Raw genomic sequence first — 18,563 nt, forward strand, 5'->3', positions numbered from 1 at the left:
AGAACCAGAGCTGGACCCAGAGCCGGAACCGGAACCAGAACCAGAACCAGAACCGGAACCAGAACCAGAGCTGGACCCAGAGCCGGAACCGGAACCAGAACCGGAACCAGAACCAGAGCTGGACCCAGAGCCGGAACCGGAACCAGAACCAGAACCGGAACCAGAACCAGAGCTGGACCCAGAGCCGGTACCGGAACCAGAACCAGAACCGGAACCAGAACCGGAACCAGAACCAGAGCTGGACCCAGAGCCGGAACCGGAACCAGAACCAGAACCGGAACCAGAACCAGAACCAGAGCCGGAACCAGAACCAGAGCTGGACCCAGAGCCGGAACCGGAACCAGAACCAGAACCGGAACCAGAACCGGAACCAGAACCAGAGCCGGAACCAGAGCCAGAACTGGAACCAGAGCCGGAACCAGAACCAGAGCCAGAACTGGAACCAGAACCAGAACCGGAACCAGAACCGGAACCAGAGTTGGACCCAGAGCCAGAACTGGAACCAGAGCCAGAACCAGAACTGGAACCAGAACCGGAACCAGAACCAGAACCGGAACCAGAACCGGAACCAGAGCTGGACCCAGAGCCAGAACTGGAACCAGAGCCAGAACCAGAACTGGAACCAGAACCGGAACCAGAACCAGAGCCGGAGTGAATAACAAGCTGAAGAACTTTCTGAATGGTTTTAATTTAGAGTAGATGAATAATATTTCGCTGCAGGCGTTTCTGATCAGGCTTCAGAACGGACGCCTCCTGTGGATCTGCTGAAGCCCAGACTGGAGGCCCCGCCCCAACATGGCGGCCCGGCAGGCCGAATGTTTCCAGACGGAGTCGATCGGGTCGGCGTTGAACCTGAAACGTTTTTTCTCTTTACATTCACTTCTTGTGCAAATCAAGCAGTCTAGATGTAGAGCGCCGCCCGGGAACTTCTAGAAGAAATAGATCTAGTCCCGCCCCCTGGGTTCACCTGCAGAGGGGGGGCGTGGGGGCGTGGACGGGGTGGGCGAGGCGCACGTTGAGCGCGTCGTTGTGCTGCACCAGCGAGGTGAGGCGGTAGTGGAGGACCAGCTCCTTCAGGCTGCCGTACAGGAAGTACGGCTCGGCGAAGCCGAAGCCGCGCGGCGTGCTGTAGATGACGCAGTGCTTCACCGCGCCCGACGCCCTGCGGGGACGACACGGGGGTAAACTACCAAACTACACACAGGAGGAAATTGGTCGGGTTCTGGAGGATCTGGCACAAACTGTTTCAGATTCTGCACTAGTAAGGTCTGGACTTTGACTAGGCCATTGCAGCTCCTTGGTTTTCCTGTCCCGTTTCAGGTTTAGGGCCGAAACAAGTTGAATAATTTGGATTCCTTGGCTACTAAAGAAGCTCAGGCAGATCACCCGCCTGAATGTTCAGCTGCTCTGCAGTCTGGGACAGAAGGTTGCTAGGCAACACTGCCACTTCCACTGCGACGTGTTCATTTTGTTTAGATGTTATAGTGCTAAAATTTTAACGCAATTAAAAACTGTTCTTATTTCATTTTCCATTTGAAGGTTCCGGTGTTGCATGTTTCCGGTACGCCCATAAATGTGACGCACGGCTACATCCGCTAGCAGCAGCAGTGAAGCTGCTTCTAAACAATCTGAGTGGACAAGACTGTTGTGTTCAAGTTGTGCTAAAAGAAGTTAGCTTATCAGCAAAGCTATGTTAGCCTAAAATAGCATCTCAATGCTAATCATGTAGCAGCTAATGCTAATGTCCTGAAACTCTTTGCTCCAATCTGGTGGATGAAGAACAGACAGATACGACCCTTGGCCCCACTATGGTAACCACGGTAGTTTAGGTAAGCTAGCTCCCTCTCTGCTCCAGACCCGACCCTCCCTGATTGGTTCGCGGCGCCCTGGGTGTGTGGCGTACTCACACCACAGAGCAGGCGTAGCAGCCCTTCTTGCTGCTCTCCCGGATCAGGAAGGCTCCGTCCGGCTTCCCGCCCAGCAGCTCCTCCGCCTGCGTCCGGCTCACGTCTCCTACGAACCAGCTCTTCTCGTCGTAGTGAGGCAGGCTCTCCTCTTCCTCGCCGCCTCTGCAGCAACAGAAACTCAGTGAGAACGCCACGCCACAAACATGGCTGCTTCCAGCCGAGGCGGACACTCACTCGTCGGCGGCGTGGTTCTGTATGCCGAGCCAGTCGTTGATTCGTTTCTGCCGGACTCCCTTATGGCTCAGCCAGCTGGAGGAGGAGAAGAAGAACGTCTGATTACAGAGGAAGACCCGGTCTAAAAACAAAGTTTTCATATTTATATCACTGAACCGCGTTTCTGCTGAAACTCACTGAAAAACCGACTGCTGCAGCCAAATCAGCTAAAATCAGGCTAACTGTTAGCAAGCATTTTAAAGAAAGTGACCCAAATCCTGTTCCTACTGCGAAAAGTTGAATTAAATGTGAATGGTTCAGTTGAAAAAATATTTTAAATAATAAGTAACAATGTTATTTTGCACAAAATCAAACTGACGTCATGAACTGGTTGCCAGAAGTTTGTGGACTGTTGCGTTGATATGACCGAGTATCTTTGAATAATTAGAGATGATATTGAATGTAACGGCCATCATACCACGTGATTCACCAGAGTCCAAAGGAGGCAAGAGGACATGGCTGGAAATGCTGGTCAGAAGTGGAGCAGAAACCATGTGAACCTGAAGGCTGTCAGGATTTTAGTTTTCTGAATCTCTATTTTGTCCCCACTGTGGGGTATCACTGCCACCAACAAAATGCTTTTAAATGTCCAAGGAGGGTGCTGGTTTGTTACGTTTCTAAACTTTGCCGACTTCCTCCTACAGTCCCCAAGCTCAGTTTTCCAGACAGGAAGCCGCGATGCGCCTCCTGCCTACTTACACCAGGTGCTGGTCGCGGATCTTGCGTAGCTGGATGAGGTTGGGCTTCAGGCTGTTCATCTTCTTGTCCGTCTCGCGGTTCTCTGTGGCGTGCGTCTTCAGCTCCTGCTCCAAACGCACCTTGCTGTCGTGGATCTCCCCCAGGCGGGACTTGAGCTTCTCGAAGTTGACCAGGATGCTCTCCACGTCCTTGTCGCCGCTGCAGCGGCTGCAGCGGCTGCAGCGCTCCACGCAGTCCTGGCTGCAGCGCTCCTGCGTCTGGCACTGCTCCTCGAAGATCTTGATGGTCTCGTTGAAGGCCTCGATGGCCGTACGATTCATCTGGATCTCCTAGGAGATCAGGAGGAGGAGGTTGGGGGCAGCAGAACAACGTGAATCGATGCCATGCTGGTTGGAAACCAGGACGTTTACCTGGGAGGTCTTGGTGAATTCCTCGTACAGCCGGTCGTACTCTTTGCTCTTCTCCAGGTACTGGCTGTGGTATTCCTGCAGCTTTTTCCCCACAGCGTCAATGTTGTCCTCCTTCACCAGCTGGTCCTGGTCAGGACAAGAGAGGGGAGGGAGATGGAGGGACAAGTTTAAGGTCAAACATTTACTTCAAGGTTTACAGAGAAACACAACTCAAAGCTGGAAACCAGGCAGCACAGAACCAAACCGGATTTGTTAAAGACACTCAGTGAACCGAATCTAGCTACAGCCCCTGGTAGGCAGGGTGGGAAACCCCTGGCCTTCACCGCCCTGCTGTAGCTACAGCCCCTGGTAGGCAGGGTGGGAAACCCCTGGCCTTCACCGCCCTGCTGTAGCTACAGCCCCTGGTAGGCAGGGTGGGAAACCCCTGGCCTTCACCGCCCTGCTGTAGCTACAGCCCCTGGTAGGCAGGGTGGGAAACCCCTGGCCTTCACCGCCCTGCTGTAGCTACAGCCCCTGGTAGGCAGGGTGGGAAACCCCTGGCCTTCACCGCCCTGCTGTAGCTACAAGAGACAGAAAATACAGAACAGCCGAAAACAAAAACTGCACACCAGGAGACACCAGGGGACCATGATATCCAAAATTAGTCCCGTCACGCTGATGTGTCCATTTTGTCCTGGCGTTGCTCTTCCTGTGTCCTCTGATAGAATCTCCATCTCAAATAACGAGTTCAGTCTGAATCCATTCCTTTGTGGTAGGAGGTTCAGACTGGCACCACTTCCTGGTTATCACCTTTCTGCTGCCACCAGCAGAATTTTAAACAAATAATCATCATTAAGTCCAGCATTTCCAAAAGACCAAGATATGAAACCGGACCGGTCTCAGGTACTGTGTAGCCCAGTACTGGTACAGTCTCTGTGTCATTCTGGGACACAGCCAGAACATGTGTGGTTCCCATTAGACGCTCCACAGTCTCTCCAACATGGTTGAACTCCAGATCTGAATTTACTGGTAATTCTGGGTGTTATGAAGAATCTGGTTCTATTCCTCTCAGTGTTTTCTCCAGATTCTGGAAGAGGATGTTGGGTCGTCCAGATCCTCAGATCTTCTGTTAGCATAATTCCCATTCAGTTTTAACATCCTCTGTTTTCTAATGCAGATACTGCTCGGTCCTTTTTACCCCATTTTTGGTTGGGTCTATTTTATGTTTCACCCATTGTTTAAATTGCATAAAGTATTTATTGTAACTGGCCACTGCATCAGACATAACGGTTTCTCTAATTTGGATTATATAACCATTTACCCAGTGAGAAGCCAGAGACAGTTTAACATTCCTAAGTCTATTCTTGGTTGCCTCTGTATCTCCAGTGATGCTCTAATTATCTTCCATGGACTCTGTTCAATATTTTTGGTATTTATATTTAGTATGAAGTTATTTGGGCAGCATGATAATATCCTCTAGTCAGGTACAGCCATACCTCGTAATATTTCACATTTTATTCTGGGTTTTTTGCCGTTCCATATGAATAGATATAACCTGGTTCCATGTTTTAAACCGTCTGTCTAGGATTTCTATAGTAAATGCCAGGAAGAGACACAATAACTCGTTGATTTTTATAGCTTCAGTCTCGAGTCAGAGCATCTCCCCGTCTGACGTCAGCTCTACATGTTTTTGTTCATGTTATTCCCAGGCATGTCGTCATATTGGAGTTCCACTTTAAATGATCATGGTGTATAACTGAATATCAGAACTCGAGTCTTTTTCAGATGTAGTTTGATCCAAACGTCTGATCAGACAAGGCCGCGAGTTTTCAGGGTCTGATGAAAAGCAGATTACATCCATCTCTGCATTTTCAATTTACTGGAAGAGTTTAAGGTTCAAAAATTACTAAGAGAAAAACAACATGAAACATTGAGAAAATAAATGTAATAAAATGCGATAAATGCACATTATTTGGATAAAGTAGGAAACTAATAAAACAAAAAGATTGAAATGAAACTGTAAAATTAAATAGTGAAAAACTGGATCTTCAATCTGCTGCAGTTTGGACAAAAACAGGAGAAATTCATCTGAAACCTTCTCAGTGGGCTGCAGGCTGTTACCCAGCATGCACCTCACCTGCTGGAAGCGGGACACCGGGTAGGTGAGGCGAACGTCCAGCTTGGTGTTGTACTGGGCCAGTGACTGGTGCCGGTAATGGCCGACGAGCTCCACCACCGAGCCGAAGGTCAGCGGCTCCGAGAAGCCGAACTTCCCGTCTCGGTGGTAGATCTTGATCAGCTTGTTGTTGCCTCCCTTCCTGAACAGAACCAGAACCAGAGCAGAGAGTGAGCCGGGTCTGAACCAGAACCCGACCGGCAGGTCTGGGCGGCGCCGGCGTACCTCAGGGTCAGGGTGTAATCCCCCTGCATCTTGGTGGAGGCGTCCCGCACCAGGAAGGTCCCGTCCGGCGCGTCCCTCAGCTTCTCGTTCACCTCCTCCCTGTAACCATGGCAACAGGCCGATCAGACAAACAGAACCGAGTAGAACCACTGCAAGCTAACGCAGCTCACACACGCCCCCTGGTGGCCGAACCTCCAGCTGGATCCGTCCATCAAGATATTTGCAGCTTCAACTTAAACTTTAATATCTTCACTGAACTGAATGCATTTCATTTGACTTGGTTGGTTTTTTATCAGTAATTAATTTCCTTTCTCTTGACGTTTCCTCAGTTATTCAACTTTTAATGCATCTAATTATTCATATGTTACTCTAGTTTATTTCTGATGATTCTTATGTTGATATTAATCTGAAATAAAACTATTTTAATTTAAAATCAAAATAATTTAATGTGATTACAAGTGAAATCAGGTTAAAACTAGGATTGTTTCGTTGTTTTAAACTGAATTAACTATTAATCAGAACCAGACAAGAACAATTTTATTATTTAAAATTTTATAAAGTTTCTGAATTAAATATTCATCCCAGATTTAACCACTTATTTTTAATAATTAATTATGAACAGAATCAGTTGGGCTTCATTAATGAACTCCAACACGATGAATATTATTAGCCATGAATAGTTGGATTATTGGATGCCTGTTATGATTATTATGGGATGTTCTGAGACATCAGCAGACACATGATGAATCTACTGCTGGGATCCCTGAGGTGTACGGAGCGCCAAGAGGGACAAAATTAAACAAATACACAAATATGCCAGTAAATGTCTCAGTACATAATGTACAGTAACAGGGTTTCCCCACTGTATTATAAGCCTGGCTGCCCGCCATGCTTTACTAGCCCCCCCACCAGGCTGAGCGCTGCTTGTTTATGTTTTTAGGGACATAATTAAAGAAAAAATATTTTTTTTTTTTTGCATTTAATCCGGATTGAAAGCATCTTTGTTGCTCTGAATGTTTCACTGGCAGTGCAAACTTATTCCTAAATTAGAAGTTTATAGTTCATGCATTTAAAGCCAGGAGAGCCGACTGATCACACAGCTGCCTCGCACTGCTGCTTGATCTCTACAGTTTACCTCAGCATGGATCACGCTCGCCTCCTTTCACTCAAACTGGACACAGGCTGACGGGTTATTTACATCAACCTCCTGTGAGGAATTATGTTTCTTTCCAGAACTCTGCATTGAGGTAGGAGTCTAAACCCGCCATGTCAGCTCTGGTTGAGCAGCTCTATGTGAACCGCAGGAATAACTTGTAGTCGCCTTCAGAGGAGAGTTGAGGATGATTTATATTTGTGAACAAAGAACTATGCGGCGTTTCCATCTCAACACGCTGCCCAGCGCTGTGATTGGTCTGCTCTCCGGCTTTAAAAACATCAACTATAAACTTATCTTTTACGAATCTTCTCCGCCAATAAGACGCTGAGAGCAACAAATACGCTTGCAATTCAGCTTGAATTAAAAATAAATAAATAAATAAAATTTAATTAGAAGCTATTTTTTTCTTTCAATTATTAATTTTTCTGAAAACACAAATCAAGGAACACTTAATCTGGCGGGTCGCTAGTTAAGCTTGGTGGGCTGCCAGGCTCATAATACACTGGGGGAAACTCTGCAATTATATATAATTAATCACTTTTATCCAATAAATTCATCAAAAATACATATAATTCTATATATTTTTAAAAAGGGAAATAATTTTATGCATTTTTTAAGCAGTTGCCAGGTTGCCAATAGGGGGCACCAGGTTGTGGTGCTGTTATTTTGGGGTCACAGGTTGAAAAGCTTGGGAACTCGTGCTGTGCACTGCAAAAAACACATACCAAGTAAATACCTACCAAGTATTTCTATCTAGTTTATAGTGCAAATATCTTGGTAAACTGAAAATAAGACTAAACTAATTTAAAAGTAAGTTTTCTGCAAGAAATAGGGGATTGTTTTAAATCCATAATTAGTAAATAATTATAAAAAATAGTACCAATTCCACCAGTACATTTTTCCATGTCATAAGTGGAGGCCTGATGCTGAAATCGCCATAGCAACCATCAGTAGCAGCAGATTAAAGAAGATCATTTTGTTCCCGTGGTTCAAAGAGCTGAGAGAAACCAGAACATTGTTCCAGAGGCGAGTGATGAGGCGGATCTACCTGGAAATGTCTCCCCAGTACCACTCTGCTTCCTGCAGCGAGTCGCCATCGTCACCTCTGACCCCGGAAGAAGAAGATGACGACGGCGGCTGGGGTTTGACTGGCTTTGGAGGAAGAGCTGTGAGAGAGAGAGAGAGAGAGAGAGAGAGAGAGAGATGAGACAGCTGGGAGCAACATGGGAGGAAATCAGCAACTTCATCACAATATCCTACATCGATTTGCTTTGATGACAGTGCAGTGTTATCCCAGGAGATGATTTTGATTCCATCTGCCTTCAATATGGTGCAATAATCAATATATCAACTTATAGAAACAACTCAAATAATCTGATAAATAAATGGTTGTAGCTCTGCTCCCTTTTCCTGAACTTCTTACAAGAAACTTTGAGATTGACTGAATTTATCTCGTTTAGAGCTTTTACCTTCCAACTAAAAGTTCTTGAAATTAAAAATATTAAAAATTAAAAATGTAATATTCAGTATTTGGATTTTTTGTATCTGAAAAACAAATAATATATTCATTTGTTTTAGTCTTGAGAAAATATGTTAAATAAAAAGGAAATGCTAAAAAGATTCTTCCTAATGAATAGTAAATAGATCATCTGTTCCATATAGTCCCACATCCGTCGTGTTTTAGTGGATTTTAAATCAGGGTTTAACTGATCAGAAACAAAAACTTTTGTCACTTTTTAGACATCAAAGCAGAATTTAAACTTTCTACCTTTTCTCTGGAGTTCAAAGTTCAAACCTGGTTTTATCTTCTGCATCGCCCTAAAGACGATGTGGATCGATTTTTCTGCGATTAATAATCGGTATTGTTGCATCTCGAAGCAACATGGCCGCAGCGCTGCAGACGAGTTCAGCAACTAAACAAAATTCACAAGTTTTTCCTCAAAGCAGCTAGAAAACAGCAGATATCAGGTCAATAAAGTCACATTTTAGCACACAGTAACTGCTTCCTTTCAATTTTCCATCTACTCATTTGGCCTGTCGTAATAATCAATAAATCAATTAATCGCATAATAAATTAAAACACTCAATAACTTCTATTTGCATAATTTATTGTTTTTTCTTTCTACCAAAAACTGGATGATAAAAGTTTCATTCTGCTGCTTTGGTCTCAACTGAACCTGATTTTGAAGGTTAATTTTGTTCACAGAAATTTCATGATTTATTTTATTTCTTGTTTCTGGTTTGTTTGTTTATTTTGGATATTTAAAATGTCTTCTGGTTCCAGTGTTCAATTTTGATTAGAATTTAAAGCTCATTGATCTTTGAGAATATGATCATCATTATTATTATTATTATGCAAGAAGCATCAAATAACTGGAAAATGGTCTGAAAACACCAATATAATGGTTTATCGTAATAACGTCTGGGAGGATTTATTGTCCAGAAACAGTTACGACAGGCCTGGGCTGGAGCCAACCAACCAGGCGACACAAAGCATGATGTCATCAGATGTTGACGCTACAGGAAGTAGAGGTTGCTAAGTAACATGGACCAGAGACGACCTCCTGCTGAGCCAGAGGTTTGGACTGTGATTTCTCAGGGTTTGGTTCCTCTGGTAAGGCACCGACCACCAGTGGATGGAAACGTTCACAGCAGCTCAGTGCTGTCGTTTCTCCTGTGGCTCTTTAATTCGTCCAGAAAAGCCAAAAGTATCATCATTAAAATGATACATTAAAAAAACGTTTTGAATTTTTGCTGTTTCCATCAACCTCTTCTAATGCAACGCCTCAAAATAAAAAGCCGTTGATGGAAACAACCCGATTTGTTGTGCATCTCCAAGTCCCACCGGTTGCCTAGCAACAGCCTGTTGAGTAACTGGCGCAGCAGCAGTTTCAGGTTTTACCACCGGGCCTCGTGGGAAAACTATCTGAATAACCGATTCCTAAAATTATTTTTTTATTGTGTGTGTGTGTTTATATCCATCTGTGTACTCATTTACCAAAGAGCAGGTGACCTCACTGGCTGAAGCTGTAATAAATAATAAAATATAAATATTTCCTTTTCCTGCTCAGTTTTCTCCAGTTTCTTTGTCTGCAGCCGACAGAAAATCTGACGATTTAAAAAAACTGAAGAATGAAAATGTTTCAGGAAAATCAGCAGCTTGTAAACTTCAGAGGAAAACAAACTTGGAGTGAATGAATGAATGGATGGATGAATGAATGAGGTGAAGCTTGTTGACTGGAGGATCCGTCCTGCTGCTCTGATGGAGTGCCGACCTCTGATTGGCTGCAGCTGCTGGAACATTTTGTCTCTTCCACAAACAATAGTTCAGTCACAAAGTAAGACGCAGCCGCCGCTGCATCACCAGCTGCATCACCAGCTACTGCAGCATCTGGTCCTGCATCTCCTGCAGCAGCTGCAGGTGAAACCAGGAAGCTGCAGCTCAGCTTCCATTTAAACTCTTAACGGGTGTAAAGTTTTCTGCAGTCAGGAACACGTGGCTCACACACACACACACACACACACACACACACACACACACACACACACACACACACACACACACACACATGGATATAAACACACACAGTAATTCTAGTTGAATAAAGTGGAAATCTCTAACTAACTGATCTGAGGTTTGATCAGGAGCAGAAAACAGATGAACCAGAAACTGAACCCATGTTTCTGTTAGATCAGGTCCAGAACCAGAACCAGATCATCCTGCATCCAGACCAGAACCGCCCAAACAAAGAACCACTGAGGAGCTGGAACTGCTTTCCAACCGGACCACACCGAGCCGAGGGAACAAAGGGGCCGACAGGCGGCAGACAAAGGAGCACAATACACACCGAGACACACACTGAGAGACAGCGTCCACTAAAAGGAGTCGGACCCAGCAGAACAGCTGATCAGAACCAGAACCAGTTCAGGCTGCAGCTGATCAGACTAACAGGTCAGAGCAATCAGAACCTTGATGGTTCTGCAGCAGCTGGAGGAACTGGACCTGGTTCTGCTGGATTGAAGCTTCAAACTGTCCTGAGCCCAGAAACACAAGAAGTTCTGAAAGAATCGGGATCACATGACACTGGACCAGAACCAGAGCCGCTGGAGGAATGAAGGTCCGAGTCCTACCGTCCTGCACGGTGCCGTCCATCAGCTGCATGTTGCCGAGCAGCCGGACCTCAGCTGCTCCTCCTCCTCCTCGACGCTCTGTCGGACTGAGGAACGGACCGGGCCGGCCCGCTCCTAAACCCGAAGCCTCAGCCAATCAGTACGCAGCCTGGCAGGAGGGGGCGGGGCTCTGAGGAGGAAGAAAGGATGGAGGAGGAGCTGGACGAGACCCAACAGGTGGGAGCAGAACCGGACCGGTCCAGACCTGGAGCAGAACCGGACCTGGAGCCAAACCCGTCTACTGACTGGGTTTGTTGTGATATTTGCAGCTGATGGAGGTTTGATCAGCTGATTGAAGGAATGCAGCAGAAATGCTTCGGCTCCTCTAACCGGGCCTCAGAGGTCCAAACAGAGCTGAGCAGCATCACGTCCTCCTCCGACCCGATCGCAGAGGTTCTGTCTGAAAACCATCAAACCAACCAACCAGAACCAGAGAAGATGAGGAGCAACAAAACGCTGCAGAAACTCAGCCGAGTCGTTTTCCTGCAGCATCAGGATGATCATCAACCTGCAGCTCAAAGGTCCAGGAACCCGACCCGGTTCTCCCCGGACCTCAGCGGGTCCGTGGTGATTCCGACACAATAAGGAACGAATGAGCGGAGGGAAGCAGGAAGACGCAGCGATCCGGTGACAGGTGCTGAAATACTCTGCAGAGAAGACGCTCAGATCGGAACACGGACAGAGGATTTCATCCGGGTTTTACTCCGTCTGAATCCCCATCCCCCCTGAACGCAGCGCTGAGCTCAGAAAGATCCAGAAATAAAGAACTAAAGCTGCTGATTCACAGGAAACGCTGAACTATTTCACCTCCAATCAAACATCATCCAAATATTAAAGATTATTGCATAAAGTCCTGTTGAAGAGCTGCTAGCAGCTGATAACAGACGGTTTGTGTTAGAAACCCAGAATCAGTCTGCAGGGAAACAATCTGTCGCTTTAACAAAGAGAAGCAGATCTGCTGCTGTAATTTATGTAATATGTGTCTGAACAGACAAAGATCAGGCAGAGGAAACATCCAAGCAGTCAGAATTTGCAAACAAACTCAATATTTATGGTCTGGAAACCACATAGCTTTTATCTGTGAATCTAATAAGAATAAAAATTAGGATTTTAAAGCATCTTGGGCCTCTCTACCACCTTAATTCAGGTAAAAATGACAACATCCACTAAACATGGGTTTTTTCCACTGGTGAAACCTGCAGGCTATTGGGGAAAGTTCAGGTAAAAGCTAAGTTTTACCATTTCCTTTACCTCTGATGTTCAAGAATTCAGTCTTTAGACAAACCTGGGCTGGTTTACAGATTATTCAATAAAGTTTGGGATTTAGGGCAGCTAACGTAGTTTACGTCGTTTAAAAAAAAAAAAAGCTCTGACATAATGGTCAGTTTATATAAATTCACTCCAAGTTTCTTAATCTGAAATAAAGCACTTAAAATGTGTGTAATATTCCTTTAAAAATCCCTGATTCAGAAGCTACCTCCAGCATTAATGGAGTCCACCGGGACGAAGCTGTTAAAACCTTCCACTGATTCCAGGGGGAACCAAACCGAACACAACACCACCTCGCCCCCTACAGCCAGATGGCCTGCTCCCGTGTCTCGTCCCTCCCGGTACCCCCGCCTACCTGGAGGCTGATCCATCTCCAGGTAGAAGATCAGCTCGGTGGAATAGGGCATCATCACGTCCCGCCAGTCTCCGTCTTTCTCTGCCGTCAACACCGTGTTGTACATCGCTTTCAACAGGACGGGTGAAAACGGCCGAAAATAACAAACCGACGGGTATAATTATAATAAAATCTGTTTAAAGTATAAATTAGTCTATCTATAAACCTGCAAGTCGTCAGTCTGAATGCCTGCTTCAGAGTAAAATAAATAGATAAAAAGCGAAAAGCGAGCTCCGGGCTTCGGCTGTTTTCTCACACATGCTAACAGCTCGGGGCTCTTCATGGAGGCCCACTATGCCTGAACAAAAGTCCGCTCCATTAAAGCACAAATTGAAATGGGGCCGTTAGCTCCAAGTCTATCAGCGGTCTCCTTTCCGTCTCCTCCACACAAACCTCCGTCCTATCGGCTCCATTTTTAGACGAGTAGTGAGCAATGGAGGCTGGCCTGGCGGAGTCAGACACCGGCCGGACCGTACCACTCCACCGAGGAACACTACGGGATGGACGGTGTATTTTAAACATAGAATCTTGCTGAAAAAAGATTGCAGCCAATAAATTCTATTATTTTAAGACTTTAAAAGGAATGAGAACTGAAGTTGTGAATTTATTTGTCCATAAAATTGAAGTCTTAGTTGCGGAAGTGTTTTTAAAATCAATCCATCACCCCTAGTTTACAAATCAGAGTGGGAAACCCCGTATCCTCCCGCCTCCTGACATACCAGCCACTGCGCGCATGCTCAGAGCTGCAGGCTCAGGAGGAGAATGGCTTTCAGTCGTTAACCTCCAGTTCTCCTCAGAAATATATCTATTGGTGGATCATGATGAATCAGTTTAACTGTGGTTTTCCAGAGAGAAATTAAAACACTTCTGGTGTTAGGTTATTTCCAAACTGTGGAGTCTATTAATTTACAGAAAGAAAGTTTATTCCCAAGAGGAAAACATCTCAGGTAGAGCCGATCTTAACATGAGTAAATATCCCGGCAAATTCAGCCCAAGTGCAGAGGATGAAATTCAAAAATGACCAGAACCCCTCAAGAGCTCCAAGACTCCTAGGATGGAGTCTCGGAGTCCATCTTAAACTCTGTCGGCCTCAGTTAGCAGGTTAGCAGCAGCTAATCTACAGCAGAATGGCAACAAGTCACATCAAAACAGAGAAGGAACATGCTAATGCTAGGCTAACATAGCTGCTGAAAATACAAAAGTCTGTTTTGGATGTGGAGTGGGAGTGGTGGGGTTGGGATGTGATGTGTTCACTGACTCAGGCTGCTTTTATCACTTCGACATGATCATTTTCAGCCATTGTTTACGTCCAGATTTACCGTCTGACGTCTTCTGCTGCAGAATTATGATGCATGTCTCCCGTCAATGATGGATAAAATGTAACCTGGTTCAGATGCCTGGAAAATGATTGGATGTGATTTAGTTCTACATATAGAAGTGGCACCAATTTGATTTATTTTTGAGTGAAAACATCGGAATCGGGCTGTTCAGGCTGCCATGACAGCCTGAACAGCCTAAATTAAATCATAAATTAAATCATTGCCACATGCTGTCTTTATTTTTAATTATGTAAAGCACCTTGAAATGCCTTGCTGCTGAAATGTGCTATACAAATACAATTTGATTGATTGATTGATTGATTGATTGATTGATTGATTGATTGATTGATTGATTGATTGATTGATTTAGTTTGAGTCCTGCTGAACATAGCCAGAGTTTGTTGATCTGAAACATTTTGGTATGACAAAACTAAAAAAAATCTGAGGGGGTTGACTTTACTACATGTATGAAGAATTGGACCTTGATCATTAAATAACTTGGAATGCTATCAAGGACACAAATGTAGCAAATCCTGATGAGTCCATCCCTAATTCAGATCAGCAGGTTTACCACATGTCGACATGCATGGCGCTGCTTCGTTGCTGCGCTTCAAACGGTTACATTTCCGTGTGAATCAGAATACAGAAATAAAAGGAAGCATATCAGGTTAAAATGAGTTCTCTGTGTGCTTCACAAATGGCTAAAAACATTAAAGAGAGAAATTAAAGGATATTTTCTTGAAAAATAATCTAATTTTGCAGAAAAATCCAAAACCAACATCTATTTCTTTCATCTGTTAGAACAGGAACTGGACCCAGTTGGTGGAGAACAACAGGACCCAGACCCAGACGCCCCCACATGGTAATCTGCAGCTGATGGCACAATATCAATAAAATATCAGCCGGCATCAGTAATTACAGCTGCTCAGAGCATCTGTGGCGTCCCACTTCAGGATGAACAAAAGCCTCCTGGTCCGTCCGTCTGAGGACAGCAGAGGAAGAGGAGGAGGAAGAGTGAATGTGTTTAAAGCTGCTGTATTGCGTTTTCTCCCAGATGGCTCGTGCCGGACCCTGAAGTGTGTCAACCAGGTTTAATTGCTGCTGCCGCTGTGTGTGGCGCAGATGGAGCCCAACAATGACACAGGAACTGACTCTGGGCTTCGTCACACAAAGAGGGGCGGGGGAATTAATCTGCCCCGTCTGCAGCCGTTTAACTGCCCCGACAACAGCAGACCGCCCCGCTCTAATTACCCCCCAGACACCTGGGTCGGTGCATTCTGAATGAGATGCAAGCACAGCAGGAAATGCATGACCCAGCCTAAGGAACTGGATTGGGGCCATAAATTCATAACTTTAATCTTCTGAGGTCAATAGCATTAGCTTCTGGTAAATACCATGTTGGTGTGGAGCGACAGCATCAGATTTAGCTGCATATCATCTTGGAGTAGCACCTTAGCTTAAGGTTTCACTAAATATCATGTCAGAAAAATTTTTAGCATTAGCTTCTGCTAAATCCCATGTTAGAGTGGTGCTTTGGCGTTAGCAGAACTCATCTTTATGGTTAGCACTTTAGGTTTAGCGTAGCTAGCTTTTTAGCTAGCAGTGCTCACCACTGTTAGCTGATAGTTGTTCTTGAGTCGGCCTGACTCCAGTTCCTGATCCTCACAAGAAGCTGCAGGATTCTGGCAGATTTTCTGGTCAGACGAGACGAAGACAAACAAAGAGGAGAGGCTCGTCTGGTCAGCACGGTGGTGGTGGTGTTATGGTTTGGCCTTCAGTGACGGCGGAGCTGCTGATTATGGTCAACGTCTCCAAACTCTGCAGACGTTGACCATCAAGGTTCCTGGATGGATGCAGGAGTTTGGGATCCAAAAACCCAAAGAATGTTCTAGACTATTCCTGTTTTCATTCCCTAACTGACAACTGTTGGTGTGTTCACAGAGTTTTTAGTGTTGATGCATTTAATGACCATTAAAAACAAACAGATTTTTCATTCTTGGGCCTGCTGATGGAAGGAAAACTGACCTTCAACAGATTGAAGTGGTTCTGGTGAAGGGTGATTGAAAATGTCTCTCCTTGGAGCGACTGCTCTTAGCTCTCAAAGTGTCACCTGAATAACAAGTGAGGGGTCAGATGTCCACCAGCAGGTCCTGAAGAAACACTGAAGATAATTGATTCCAGGTTTACGCATCAATAATTCAACATGTTTTGCATTTTTAAGCACATCTAAGTGATGAAGATTTCTCACTAGTGACAGAAATGAATATGCAGATGACTGCACATACCAGCATGGAGAAGAGCTGAGATCCTGCTAAAGCTGCACCTGTTAGCCTGTCAGCTCGCTCCGCCCCGCTGCACCTGTTAGCCTGTCAGCTCGCTCCGCCCCGCTGCACCTGTTAGCCTGTCAGCTCGCTCCGCCCCGCTGCACCTGTTAGCCTGTCAGCTCGCTCCGCCCCGCTGCACCTGTTAGCCTGTCAGCTCGCTCCGCCCCGCTGCACCTGTTAGCCTATCAGCTCGCTCACGTTTCTGTTCAAACTGTTGGATTCCAACAACACCGCTGTCCCTGAAAAAGTAGCTTTGTTTCTGAAAAACCTCAAACCTCTGCCGTTGTCCCAGAAGAACAAGCCGTTCAGCTGTAATCAGGCCGTTATCTCTCTGAGGTCAAACACCACCTGCAAGCCGAGCCAAAGCTACAAGCCGACGGTTCGTCCAACAGAAACGTTTTACGTTTTTCCAGAGATAGAAGCCGACCGATACAGCCGGCTCTGATGACCCGCCAACACCTGGTGACCACCGGCTTATCGGCCGCAGCTCCCAGTCTGTGACATCAAAACGCCACGAGGACGACTCCGCCTGGAACCAGCTGATTAACCAGGATTCATCAGACAACCTTTGACCTCAGTGACTGCAGAAGACCCTGCAGGATTAGGGAGCATCTGAGCAGGAAGTGAAGGCAGCAGGAAGTAAAGCAGCAGGCAGCCGCCGGCTAACAGCTGATCGCTGCATCAGAAGGAACCAGGAACTCATGAAAACAAAAAGTTTCAAAACTTTGTCCTACTTCTGAAGGTCAAACCAACGACCTTCCTCTGGCGCCTCCAACATCACCAAACACCACAGCGTCTCAATGATCCTCTCTAAAAGGGGCGTAGCCAGCATCTTCAAACTGACTCAGATCTTGCCACATATTCCCAATTGGATTTAGGTCTGGACTTTGACTAGGCCATTCTAACCCATGATTATGTTTTGATCTAATCCAGAGTTTAGATCAAAACACATCAGGCCATGGCGTGTCCTGGAACATCACGACCTTCACGTTTCAGGACACATCAAGGTCATGACTGTCCTCTAATGGTAAAACAAAGGATGAACAAACTGTGAAGATATAATAAATATCTGTTTGCATTTTATGAGAAATTAAATATTTGCTCATGTTGGTCTGCTCTGTATCCAGAACCAAACATGGAGACATTCAGCTTCTATGCACCTCAAATCTAGAATAAACTTCAAGAAAACAGCAAAACAGTCGAAACACTGAGATCCTTTAAATCTGGGCTGCAGACCCAGCTGGTAAGAGCTGCTTCCAAACCATAATACATGGAATATGATCGACATATTTGATGCTCATTGATGATTTTGATGATGGCAGTTGACAAAATGTAATGTTTGTTTTCAAACTGGTGATGATTATATGATGGTGTGATAACTTTGTATTTTTATGAAGTAGAGCACTTTGAACTGCCTTGTTTCTGAAATGTGCTGAACAAATCAACTTGACTGATGATGCAACTTGGTGGTAAACGACTGCGACCTGGAAAACTCTACAGTAAAACGGTTCATTTATCAATTTATTAATTATAGATTTGCCTCTTTGATAACAGTAACAGAAATCTTTATGCCAAAAATAACCAAACTCAGTTTAAGGTCTGAGCTGGACCTGATGTTTCACTTCGCAGGAATCACAGTAAACGCCTGGTATTCACAGGGGTCAGAGGTCACAGCTGCCACCGAATAACTACAGTCTGAAAATACTGGAGACAACAGAGTCACAGGCTAAGAATGATTTTAAAATGATGAGAATAAAGTCATAACAATGAGAGAAAAACACTGAAATAATGTGAGAATGAAGTTGCTGTCCTCTCTTATCACTAGTTTTTATCCAGGCCTCATCAGTCTGTTGTCTGTCAAACTGCAGATGTAACTCCATATGAATTAACCGTGCTAGCGCTGGAAGCTAACAGCTACGGACATCCTGTGTGTGGTTTGGGTCGTCAACAGAACCGGACTGGTCCAGACTGAGGGGAACCATCAGAGCTGACCCTCCCTCCATGCAGGACCTGTACAGGTCAAGGGTCAGGAGGTCAGCTTGCAGTTAGGAGCTCTGCAGACCCCACACATACTGGACTTGAACTGTTTGGTTTTACCTGCAGGGCGGCGCTACAGAGACGGATTCTTCCTTCAGTTCTGGATCCGGACCGTTCATCCTTCTCTTCCTGAACTGTAATTATTCATATTTCCATGAATAACATAACTACAGCGAGATCAAAGTCAAAAACGTGTTGTTGTTTTTTTGCACAAACTGTGTGAAT

General features: G+C 45.3%; 1 protein-coding gene across 1 annotated transcript; it reads right to left on the reverse strand.

Annotated features, from left to right (window-relative positions):
- Nucleotides 1–532: 532 nt before the first annotated feature.
- pik3r3b (phosphoinositide-3-kinase, regulatory subunit 3b (gamma)) lies at nt 533–13,092 on the reverse strand. Its single transcript, XM_014976865.2, has 9 exons — nt 12,620–13,092; nt 7,874–7,991; nt 5,670–5,768; nt 5,406–5,586; nt 3,290–3,415; nt 2,880–3,208; nt 2,142–2,216; nt 1,908–2,069; nt 533–1,162 (listed from the first exon to the last, which is right to left on the reverse strand). The coding sequence occupies exons 1-9, from the start codon at nt 12,723–12,725 to the stop codon at nt 964–966; spliced, it is 1,395 nt and encodes a 464-aa protein (XP_014832351.2). The 5' UTR covers nt 12,726–13,092; the 3' UTR covers nt 533–963.
- Nucleotides 13,093–18,563: the final 5,471 nt, after the last annotated feature.

Source organism: Poecilia mexicana, unplaced genomic scaffold (assembly GCF_051168715.1).
Source record: "Poecilia mexicana isolate PSO_F unplaced genomic scaffold, ASM5116871v1 scaffold_4, whole genome shotgun sequence".
NCBI classification, from domain to species: domain Eukaryota; kingdom Metazoa; phylum Chordata; class Actinopteri; order Cyprinodontiformes; family Poeciliidae; genus Poecilia; species Poecilia mexicana.

What these genes read in the sequence shown, in the direction of transcription:
- pik3r3b (XM_014976865.2), bottom strand. Translation starts at nt 12,725, where the DNA reads ATGTACAACACGGTGTTGACGGCAGAGAAAGACGGAGACTGGCGGGAC. An exon ending in TACTGGGGAGACATTTCCAG is followed by an intron (nt 5,769 to 7,873) that starts GTAGATCCGCCT and finishes CCATGGTTACAG; the next exon opens with GGAGGAGGTGAACGAGAAGC. An exon ending in GATTACACCCTGACCCTGAG is followed by an intron (nt 5,587 to 5,669) that starts GTACGCCGGCGC and finishes GGTTCTGTTCAG; the next exon opens with GAAGGGAGGCAACAACAAGC.